The sequence below is a fragment of the Magallana gigas genome, chromosome 7 (genome assembly GCF_963853765.1).
Source record: "Magallana gigas chromosome 7, xbMagGiga1.1, whole genome shotgun sequence".
In the NCBI taxonomy this organism is placed as follows: Eukaryota; Metazoa; Mollusca; class Bivalvia; order Ostreida; family Ostreidae; genus Magallana; species Magallana gigas.
Window position 1 is genome coordinate 32,195,173 of NC_088859.1, and position 11,863 is coordinate 32,207,035.

The window sequence follows — 11,863 nt, forward strand, 5'->3', positions numbered from 1 at the left end:
AAAACATGCTTTAAAGCCAGCAACATATAAAACAAATACAGGAACGTAAATGTTCAAATTTTAGTCAAATTGGTCTTAATTTACTTATAAGATTGAGTAAAATTTTTATCAATTTGGAATAAAAGTAAAATGAAGTCCAGTTAAATTTTGCTTTGTGTGTTTACATATACTGCTGAAATACGGACCGAGATTTGAAATTTCACTTACAAGGCACCATATTATAGATACAAATAGAATATTACAGAATTATATGAAAATGACTGCAAAAATATGTGGCTGCGTGTAATTAAAACACGCTTGTAAAGATCATCATATCCAGTATTCTATTACCATGTATGTCAGCTGACGGATGTAGAACAAATGAATGGATAACCAAATCAGAGTCACTAAAAACGTATGTTCCCAATCTTATTAATATTCCCTCCTGAACAATATCTTGTTCAATGTATGGTAGAGGAGCAGATTTCCAAATCTAATTTCAATGAGATTGGAATGTTCTTAAAATAATTTTTGAAACCAGACATGAAAAAAATAAATGAAATTTTTGATTAACACGATGAGGAATTTCACTATCATTTATTGTGTCAAATAACAGTATTTGAATTAACAACTGGAAATATGTGTGCATTAACAAACACAAATGCATCATCATCTAAAATGCAATTATCAGCACTCTTCTGACTCTTTCTCAAAGAAACCAACTCTTAAACTTCAAAGATCTTAATAACAGCAACAACAACATCTAATTCTATCAACAGTACAGGTAGCATGTTGTTTGAAACACATTGGCATGAACAATATACTTCTCTTTAAAAAAAATCATACATAGTAGATGCTGAATGAAAAACAAGTCCATTATACATCATGCAGCTATATTTTAAACAAATATTGAGCTTCTGTTTCTATCAGAATCTTAACTATGCCTTTATCCTAACAGATTTTTTTAGTACTATCTTGCATGTTCATCAGAGATATATTGTAGAAGCACATACATTCGTTGGGATAAAATTTTGCTGTTTTTAAATAAAATACAATTTTGTTGGGATTTAATCTCGTCATATCGTAATCTCTAAGCTCTGTATTTATGAGGATTAAATGCTTTTTGGTGTCCACCAAACTAACTTGACTAAGAATCACTCGAGTTGAACGTGTACTTTGGTTGAAAATTCATCATGAATTTAATTTTTTGGATAAATACTGCCAACAAAAATAACGAAATAAAATCCTCAACGAATATTTCTGCTTCTACAGTATATAACATAGTACCGGTATATACGTCCCTAATGTTAATACAAGCACTACAGTAAAACACACTTATAATGAATGCCAGGGACAGGTGATTTTCTTCGTTTTAAGTGTAATTCATTATAACTGTCAAGTTCACATTATGTAAAAAAGTCATAGGGAAAGAAAATCACTTCGCAGTAAGCATCAATTCATTATAAGTGTGTTTGCTATAACCATATTTTACTGTAATTATTCTTTTCATATTGTAACAAAAAATTCAGTTGCTGGAATACAGAATATGTGGATATTTTCTTAGATGATCTAATTATTACTTTTTTCATGACAAAAAAATACAGTATGTAGAAATTCATATATGTTGTTGTTTGCCACCATTTAACATTAAAAAAAATCCCAACACACATATACAGGGGCTTATTATTCACCCCATTTTTGAATATTTTGTAACCCTATTCCCCCTCCCAAGACATACTGTATATTCATAATAATGTAGATTATAAGACTGTATATTCAGAGCTGTTCTTAAATCATATAGTATCTTTCAAAACATTACACTGCATTTTTCATTTCACAACACAAAACCTTCACAACCTTCATTATCACTATATTGCATTGACATTCAGAATAACTATTTGCAGAAGTAAATACAGCAATAATGTAAAAGTTAAACATTTCTTATTCTACTTTTGGGACTAAAACACATGATCTTTCACTTCTCATTTCATTTACAAACATTTCCATAAAAAGTACCTCTTAAAACAACAAGGAAATGGTTTTAAATCAATCATGGCAAGTAGGTAATGTGTCTTAATTCTACGAACTCAAACACAGAAAAGGTGGAATTTGCAAAAAAGCATTTTTTATATCCTTCAGCAGTTTAAAACTTTGCTTATAAAAGATTGTCACAACTACATTAGCTAACAAAGCCACAAAGCATAGTCGTATTCTATATCACCCCTGAAGTTTCCTACTAAGAGAATGGTTGACTCTTCAGTAAAAAAAAAAGGGGGGAGAAAAACCTCCCCTTAACTCAAGGCATACAGTTAATGTAAATGAAAGCAATGGTCCTCAATATCACAAAATTCCTTTTAAAGGAAAAAGAAAAAAAATAAAGAAAAGAATGCACACAGCAGGGTTTACAGTAAACTCCATTCCTTTCTACATCTCCAGAAACAAAAAATAAACACAACATGTAAAACTAAAATCTTCTACTGGATTTTTCTCGAAGTATCATTGTAATTTTTATCAAAATTAACCCTTAACACTTTATGGACACCTTTCAGCATTTTATAAAACCAAAACAAGTTGATGATATCAAGAACAACACAGGTCACCAATAGGACCATTTGGACATGCCCCGTTCTCAAAAAGGCCTCTGTTCCATACACTTGGTAAACTTTCATCCAGTAAATTGGCATTACGAGAATCCGAACAGCGAAAAAGGACAGCGTCATTAGGATTCCATTGGTAAATCCCAAAGGATCTGTCTTCTTGATTCCAAGCACATCAAAAAAGTATCTAACAAAAAGACACAAAAGCAAAATGCAATGTTAAGAATAAAATAGCAAAGGCACCCTTTGCTTTTTGGTAAACACAATGTCTTGATTGTTTCAAATCTATCTCCCTTTACATACATATAATTTGTACTACCTGATACATTTATAACATACAAAATTACTGGTTCTAGCTATAGCCCATTTTAGTAGATATAATAGTTATGTGATAGAATATTCAAATGTACCTGTTGTTTACAAAAGGGGTGGATATTTCAGCTAGCAGTCGATAATTGGCAAAACCGGTCATTACTCCATAGACCTGAAATGATCAACAGATATCAAGTTTTAAAAAATCAGATAAAGGAATGGAAGAAAGTAGAATGTACATGTAAATGGATAAGTATGACCTGTTAGCAATCTTCTGATCAAAATATAATCCATGCAGAGAAAGCATGTTAGCAAAAAGCAGCCATTTATTCCAATGAGTAAATCAGGCATTAAAGCTGTCAGGCCGTAATAAAATAGTGTGTTTCTTGTTAATTGATTGACCCTAAATCATGTATAATTAATAGCATGTTTTTTTTTTTTTGTTTCAATCTGTATTTAGATTATTTTAGACATCTCAAAAGGGCCGAGTGAAAGCAATTATAATTAATAAAACAAACCGAAATGTTTTTCCTATATACATTGTAATTACTGCGACCTGGTTTTGGTTGGAATAGGAAATTCACTTTTTATTTATTCAGAATCTGATATATATATGTATGTCATAGTATCCAAAATTTCAATACATTAATTTCTGTGTGAAAAATTGCAATATACTCCAAATAGGTTCTCACCACAACATAATAGTAAGCATATATTGAAGCTGCATGATGGAAATAGAAGAAAACTTCACCAATCTGCTTGTAATAGATTGTCATCATCACTGCATCTGTAATTGTAAATGTAGTCAAGTTGGAAATAGTCAGTATCATTGCTATAAGTCTAATAGATTATATATCAAACAACTAAATATTTTTAACAGAATAAGGCTCCAAAAAATTGCTATAGAAAATGAATTACTCTATGCATTATTTTGTTGTTGTTGATACAACACAAGATATTTTATATCTAAAATATATATATATATAATCCTTTGTCAATTTCCCTGCCTCCACAAGCGAAGTAAAAAGAAAATGTAAGTCTAGGAGGGAATTTAAATACTTAAACATATACTACTATCAGTACCTTTTGAGGTTGTACAATTAGTTAAGAACCCATTAAAAAATAAACTTTGCACTGTATCATGGTTCAAGGATATTTCGAGTAACTCTTCATGTTACTTAGCTAGGACGTATGAATCATCTTGTTTCTTCTCTTTATCTATGTTCTCAATATATATATAAACACTTTATATTGTACTTATTTACCGGCCAACATGTATCCCATGACTACAGCACACTCCGTTCTTACGGTGGGACTGTTGTGCCTGAAAACAAAAATGTTTATAAGCAAGTACATAAAAAATAACATCTTCAGCCTATAGATAAATAAGTGATACATTTATACAACTTGTATTTCACGACAATCTAATTAAAATAAGACTTGTAAAACCACTTCTCTACAGTATGCATAGTCTAGAGGAGCAGTTTTACAATTCTAATTTTAATTTGATTGATTTCATAAGGTATTTTTGCAAAATGTATTTCAACACATTTATTAAAAGTTTCTTTAGAATCTATTAAAAAATCAATACCATATGGGATTGGTCTGTAACTCATCATCATACAGATATGCATACACACACATAGAACTGACTATCACTGCATGAACACTGGAATTGACTCTGAAACAGACAATATCAGAATTATGCGTCATAACAAAACCTGGGCAATTAAGCCACTCAACTAAGAAGAAAAAAAATCTACTTCGTCTTCTCTTCAAACATAGGATGTATTCACATCATAAACATAAATGAACTGCACAAATTCAGTAGATTCATTTGCTATTAATTAATACCACTGTGTCATATTTCTCAATGAAACCTTGAATAATGATACAATACATCATCTTGATGAAGGAGGACTATTATGTTCTATATGAATTGACAGTCCCATTCATGTCAGCAGTAAACAAAATAGAAGGAACATGTATTGTACCTAGTCTATTTTAATAGATACATGTACCTTTGTAACACTAAATATCAAAAGTATCCATAGCTCAAGATACCATTTTGAAAGATTGAGTACTCTGTATGAGCATGACACCACAAGTAACAATAATCAATCATGTCCTGATGTTTCCTAATTAGATAAACATACCTGGTGTCCCAGTCAATTCTACTGGCTTCAGGTAGGTCGTTGTACTTGGCAAAGATTTTCTTGGACAACTTTGGACTGGCAAACTTGAACAGGAACAGAAAAAAGAGAAAACTGATGCATGTAGCAGGCAAGTACCTGCTGTCAAACTCCATGTACTGAACACTGGACATGATGGCTGCTGAGAGGCATCACAGTCTGGGCCTACAAGGAACAGAGAGCGTGTGCAGTGCCCTTTGATATAATTGACTGTATCGTACTAATATCTACGGGTGTTATCATGTGATAACAAGTCACTGACACAGAGTATAATAAACATTAATACAAGATACAGTGACAAGGTTCACTGAAGTCAGTATCCCTTCAAAACTGACTAATAAATAAACAATAACATGAGTATATGTCCTTTGAACATTTGTATATTCTAATGAATGTTAAACTAAGACTGCATCATTTGTCAAATTATCAATAATTCAATTGATTTTCAATTGCATCATATCACCTGTTCGTGTATTTATACTCCATCTAACCAAATTTAAAATAAACAAAACAATAAAGATAAACAGAGACCACTACAATGGTATCTGAATGTCTGTATTTCATATGGCAAAAAGAAGTGCAGGATAGATGTTTAATATGCACATTTGTGATTATAAGGTTACTGTCAAATCCATAAATTTTTATGATACCATATGGAATTTAATTCTTCCAAAGCTTGTGCTGGATTTCAAAAACTGTATTGAAATTCTCTAGAAATCCATATATCAGGTTTATTTATTCATATTTCAATTACACAACACCTACTGTAATTATAAAATGTTTGAGATACACCTCACCTAAAGATCGACAACAATGAGATTTACACCCGTGACACAAGATGTATGACCCAGTTAACAGACAGTGCTGAGATGGTGTATGAAGAATGTGTTGTGGACTAGAAATCTACTTACCAGGTACCAGGAATATAACCAGGTATCTAACAGGAAACTATAGATAATTCATGAAAGGTTATGACCAGCATATACATCTTACATATTACGTGCATTTACCAATATACTTTGGCCCACTAAGAGACAGGTAACTTCTATCAATGTGTATCTTAAGGCGATGTCTTCTCTCGGGTTTGATCACCACCAAACTTACACATATACAGGAACACCTTCTGATAATAAAGATCTTTCTTTTACCAATTTTAATGAAATAATTATTGTTTCAATGTTTAAAAAAATTACTATGGATTAGTACCATGGCTAAGCATTTATAACAATTAAGCTGAATTCTATGTCTATATGATTTTATGAATTTCCAGGTGTCAAATATAAACACATAAAAATTGTATCCAAAATACCACCAACAATTCATGAGATTCCATGCAGCAGTTTTAGAGGACTTGCTCTTACATTCTGCTCATCACTAAATTCAATTCTACGTTCCAAAAAATTAATGGAATCAGAATATCCTCAGACCTTATAATATGCACATCTAACAGTACATATTTTGTCCTAAATATCTACAAAGATTCAGGAACAGTGAAACGCAGTTTAGGAGGAGTAACACTTAAAAATATAAAGGAATGACTGACAGATTGGCCAAAAACTTTACACTCCACACAACTTGTGGAATGTTATATACTTAAAAAATTTCGGTTGGCATAGAACTTGAAGGCAAGCCTTTACTATAGTCTGTCCCAAGATATTTATGCTGCATATTTGAACGGTTTTTAATAAAAATACACATACATGTGACTGAAGTGCAATTAAAATCGATGAAAGGGAAAATTCCCAAGATAACTTCATTCACACATTATCATTTTTCCCTCGTAAAAATTCACAGGAACGAAAACAGATTTCCTCGGAGATTTATAATGGGGAATGTTGACATCTTTTCTCCATTCGGAAATACTCGGGACACCTCGCGCAATTTTTCAACGTTATCATCCGGGCGTCTTCATCTCCTTGGCAATGGAAAAACCTCGTAGACTTTTTATTTTTTGCCGTGTACTGATACCCAACAAGCAAGAGGGGGTGTTTCAAAGGGGAAATCTTGGGATTTTTTCATACTATTGGATGAACATCATCTGAACCAAGAGGTATTTATAAATATTGAATAATTTAAGAAAATATGCGGCAAAAATATCTTGGGACAGACTATAACAGGCTTTTTCAGGTTTGATATGAGCAAGATTAAGCCAATGAGTAATAATTTGTAGACTAAAACTTGATTTTCAAGAGATCTGCGATGACCTTCACATTTGTCTTTGAAACTTGGTTTAAGGTCACTGCACATCCTTTACTCAAAATTCTGTTTAAGTGTAGTATAAGCCAGATAGGCTAAAGAGAGGGGTATAAATACCTCTGATTTTTTTTTTTGGTGAGCCAGATTGGACCGAGAGGAGAGAATATATGAACCAGACAAAGATTTTTTCGGATTTCTGCTATGACCTTAAGTCCTTAACCTTAACCTTAGACCTAGACACTTGGTTCATGGTCACTGCTCAGTCTTTACGAAAAGGCACTCTGTAAGTAAAGTATGAACCAGATTGGGCCAAGGGAAGAGAAGATATGTCTTGGACATGTGATCTCAGACTGACAGACGAACTGAAGGTCAGTCAGAAAGATTGAACACTTTAAGCCATTGTTTATTTGTTTTGACAAATCAAAATGCTATTTTTTACAGTAAGTAGGTACATGTATTACTTAACACACTTTCATTGATAGCACATACACTGTTAATGTGACAAATGTCTTCACCTCATGCTAGATTGGGCCTAAGAGGCATTTAATTAGTTTTTTTTACCAGTATCATTATGTACAAATAAACAAATCTGCATTAAAGGTCCGATTGAAGACACTGCTAAAGTAACTATACTGGCGTGCAACCAGTTCTCACCGAGCACCAATTCTCGCCAGTATACATTGTGACGTCCTTTTTCATAAGTAATTTTATGTGTTGCTAAAATGACGTCACAATGTACTGGCGAGAAATGGTACTCGGTGAGAACTGGTCGCACGCCAGTAGCATTTTATTTACTATAGTCTTAACACAATTTGAAACGAGTTGAATGAAAAATTTATACCAAATATTTGAGCAATAGTTACTGACATCTAAGGACAGTTTATACCATGTTATCTATAAAAACAAGACAGTAGTAGGATTTCTCATGAACAACATTCCAGAAAGTTCCAGAAAGAAATATTGGTTTATTGTTGTATTAAACCAACCATGGATAAAATTAAAATTATACTTAATGATACCAGTTACATTATAATTTTGATGACATATGACAAAAATATAAAGATAAAAACTAATTTTGCCATAATTTGACTGTTACAACATGGCATTTTTTAAAATACGAAGGCTAACACGTGTTTTAAAAATACACACAATAATTTGATACGGTGAGGAAATTCGAACGAGGCGGTTTTCAAACAACGTGCAGTTTTACGTTTTATCAATCAACTTTATTTGTGCTAAATACTTTAAAATTAATTTTCAGTGAAAAGTTGTTCACTCTTTACATTACTTTCTGTAGAAAATTACCTGAAATAACGATGTAAAGACACGTAATCCATATCTGTAAACAACATCACAAACGAACCCCAGACGAAATCTCAAATGTCGTAATTCTTTGCTTCTACAATACCAACGTCTGCTCATCGATCAAAGTAAATATTTCATACAAATCAATCATAATAATAGAAACAATATAATATTTTCATGAATCACAATAGGTTGGTGGGAAAATTAGAGGATAATCTAATTGGTTTGCGACATCCACAAACAAAAGTTATAACCATGCTGCTGTTGTTGACAGCAGTTGGGTGTACAGTTTTGCTGGTCATTTGTATTCTTTGTATTGTCATCAACCTTTCTGCTAATAAAAGGAAAGGGACAGCATCGGTTTTGGCTGTGATGGGATCAGGTAAACTCAGAAATGCATTGAGTTTGATATATTTAATTAGTTCAGGGGAGTAGTTTGTGTCGCATGCTTATGCTTTACATTTATTTATAATAAATAATTGGATATGGTAATACAAACTTATACAGTTATAAATATATTTAATATACCGTAGTTGGTTTGTTAATTTGATATACATGTACTTTGAATTATTCTATACCCTCGTTCAGCATATGAATTTGTTCTATTTTCAATTTTTTTTATTAAAGTAATCTGGCCTGTTGCAGCTTTTCTAGCAGCTTTGGTTTAGTGTCATCATCAATTAGTTAAGAACAGTGATACTGAAATACAAATGATGTTAGTAATACAATGTGATAATGACAGACTAGACCAAGACCCCCTGAATCTCTAGTCAGATGCTCTCCCAATGGTGTATTATCTCAGGGAGATTCGTTGAGACTGAAAATTTTAGACGGTCGTCTCTTCTGAGATTTTATATTCTCATGATTTAATGCAAAAGGATTGAATCGCGTAATGAAATACTCACATAAAATAAGAAATCTACAGTGTTTGGGGCCATTGATCAAACTGTCATGGTCAAACTGCTGCAATCTCCCCATCCCCAAGAACGATCAGATCAACAACCTACGTCAGGTTCTTCTACATTGGCAGAAGTTAATCTGTCAGTTCCAGGGGTTTGATCATGGCACCAAATGTAATGGGATAGGAAATACACTATAATGACAGACCAGACTAGGTTTGATCACAAGAGTTAATGCCCCTGTCATCCTGGACATAGCACCAAATGTAATGAAATAAAAGAAATTACGACTTGACCCTTAAATCTCTAGTCAGGCATTAGACCAATTGAACTATATATCGTACCATTGATCAAACTGATTTGATAGTAACAACCAATTACCATGAAAAGGTTTATATTGCCCTGAACTTAAAATTGATATGCATTAAATTCATATTGTCCACAATGAGCAATAAATTTCTATTGTCTATCACTTAAGATTGATGTTCATTTCTAGGAGGACATACCAAAGAGATGTTAAGCCTTTTGTCTGGGTTGGGTCCTCACTACCGTCCTCGGTATTATGTCATTGCCAACACTGATACCATGAGCAAGCAGAAAGTGGAGGAGTTTGAACAACAGAAAAATATTACAGAAAACTCTAAACCAGAGGTGGAACATTGCAAACTTATTGTTACCCATTGACAATGATAAATTATAAATGACTAGTTTGAATATATGGGTAATGATTGAATTCAATTTTAATGAAATATGTCCATCTATTATCGATAAATCAAACTTCAATTACTTGAATGGTTTACAGGTCTTCAATAAGCCATTTTCATCAAATTTTCAAACATGCAATTTTACAAGTCATGGTACTTAGCTATTATTGAATGATGTTGTTGAATCAATGATTAATTTCTGATCCAGTTTCATCAGTGCATCACATCATGATAAGTAAATAGGTTCTTTTATCAGCTTGCCGTTGCTTCATTTGTTGCTACTGTTTCAGTGCTTTGAAACTTGTGTTACTTTGTCCACAGTTCTCCTTGGTTTTGATTCCCAGAAGCCGAGAAGTAGCACAACCCTGGGGGAGTACCGTACTTTCAACCCTTTATGCTTTATTCAAATCATTTCCTGTCGTCTTCAGCTGTAATCCTGACCTTGTAAGTATTATATGTTATATTTGTCAAAGAACCAAAGAGGGAGGAGAAAAATGAACATTTAAATTTACAACAAATTCATCAAATGACTACACTGTTTAAAACTGCAGCAAGGACCACTTTGTCAATACTTGTGTTGTAATTTTAAGAAAAAAATTATACAAATTTAATTTCAGATTTTATGCAATGGCCCAGGCACCTGTGTTCCAATATGTCTGGCAGGATTGTTATTAAAGGTAAATTTTTGAACTCCTATGAGATTTGATTGATTTAAGGGTAAATATATTCAGCATCTTTGAATGTTATAATTACAGGTAAATATATTCAGCATCTTTGAATATTTTTATGTTTATCCATGTTACAGATACTGCGTCTGGGTAGGGTTCAGATTGTGTACGTGGAGAGCATATGTCGTGTGGACACCCTGTCCATGTCAGCATGGATGCTGTATTATGTGGCTGACCAGATGTTAGTTCAGTGGCCCTCACTACAGACCAAGTTTCCCAGGACACAGTACATCGGCAAGCTTGTCTGACCATCAGTCTCATGACTGCCATGTGTCTTTCATGAAAGTGCAATAAGTAATTGCTTCCAGCAAAGATATTGGTCAAGAAGAGATACCATTTTGTAAATTTTGATATTGTCAGATACTTGGACTTTGAATGAATGCAACTAATGGATTGATAGACCTGTCCATTAAGTAGGTTAAGATTGTTCTTGTACATGTAACACAAACTTGAGCATACTTAATAATTATTTGGGTCAGTATGACTAATACAGAACAAAATCATTATGATAGCAAAATAGCAAGTGCTCCACTGTTAAGTTCAAACATTTGGACATAACACAGACACACTTAATATGAACAGTTAAGTATTTCAGTGAATACCGGTAGTATTCCATCTTTACAATCCAAAGGTCATTCTCTAATCTCAACTCTACAACAGGAGTAAAAAATTTGAATTGAAAACCCATGTACGCGTATTTAATACATAATGTATAAATACTTCAAAAGAAAATCTGTAATAAAGATTTTTAAGACATACAAGTATTTACTGTTGTTATATAACAGTTTCCAGTATTCTAATATATGCAATTTCTATTGAAAAGGGCTATAAAAGGTTTTATTTCAAGCGACCTTACTTGTAAAATGAAAAATTAATTTTATCTTTCTGTATACAAACTACAGATCTCAGAATATCATCCACCCTATAAGATTTACCTATACCATCTGCCAC

General features: G+C 32.6%; 2 protein-coding genes across 2 annotated transcripts; one reads left to right on the forward strand and one right to left on the reverse strand.

Moving 5' to 3' along the window:
* Positions 1-560: 560 nt before the first annotated feature.
* On the reverse strand, positions 561-8,735 carry LOC105333724 (TLC domain-containing protein 4-B). The gene is made up of 7 exons (XM_011436860.4): positions 8,582-8,735; positions 5,045-5,245; positions 4,480-4,569; positions 4,154-4,212; positions 3,581-3,675; positions 2,987-3,060; positions 561-2,763 (listed from the first exon to the last, which is right to left on the reverse strand). The coding sequence occupies exons 2-7, from the start codon at positions 5,212-5,214 to the stop codon at positions 2,454-2,456; spliced, it is 798 nt and encodes a 265-aa protein (XP_011435162.2). The 5' UTR covers positions 5,215-5,245; positions 8,582-8,735; the 3' UTR covers positions 561-2,453.
* A 68-nt stretch (positions 8,736-8,803) lies between these two features.
* On the forward strand, positions 8,804-11,676 carry LOC105333715 (UDP-N-acetylglucosamine transferase subunit ALG14). Its single transcript, XM_011436848.4, has 5 exons — positions 8,804-8,963; positions 9,977-10,131; positions 10,506-10,628; positions 10,802-10,861; positions 10,990-11,676. The coding sequence occupies exons 1-5, from the start codon at positions 8,837-8,839 to the stop codon at positions 11,158-11,160; spliced, it is 636 nt and encodes a 211-aa protein (XP_011435150.3). The 5' UTR covers positions 8,804-8,836; the 3' UTR covers positions 11,161-11,676.
* The last annotated feature ends 187 nt before the right edge of the window (positions 11,677-11,863 follow it).

Excerpts from the sequence above, each read along its gene's own strand:
- LOC105333724 (XM_011436860.4), bottom strand. The coding sequence starts at position 5,214 with ATGTCCAGTGTTCAGTACATGGAGTTTGACAGCAGGTACTTGCCTGCT. Across the intron at positions 3,061-3,580 it reads ATGCTTACTATTATGTTGTG|GTCTATGGAGTAATGACCGG; the intron begins GTGAGAACCTAT and ends TGATCATTTCAG. Across the intron at positions 2,764-2,986 it reads ACCCCTTTTGTAAACAACAG|ATACTTTTTTGATGTGCTTG; the intron begins GTACATTTGAAT and ends TCTTTTTGTTAG.
- LOC105333715 (XM_011436848.4), top strand. The coding sequence starts at position 8,837 with ATGCTGCTGTTGTTGACAGCAGTTGGGTGTACAGTTTTGCTGGTCATT. Across the intron at positions 10,132-10,505 it reads CAGAAAACTCTAAACCAGAG|TTCTCCTTGGTTTTGATTCC; the intron begins GTGGAACATTGC and ends CTTTGTCCACAG. Across the intron at positions 10,629-10,801 it reads TCAGCTGTAATCCTGACCTT|ATTTTATGCAATGGCCCAGG; the intron begins GTAAGTATTATA and ends ATTTAATTTCAG.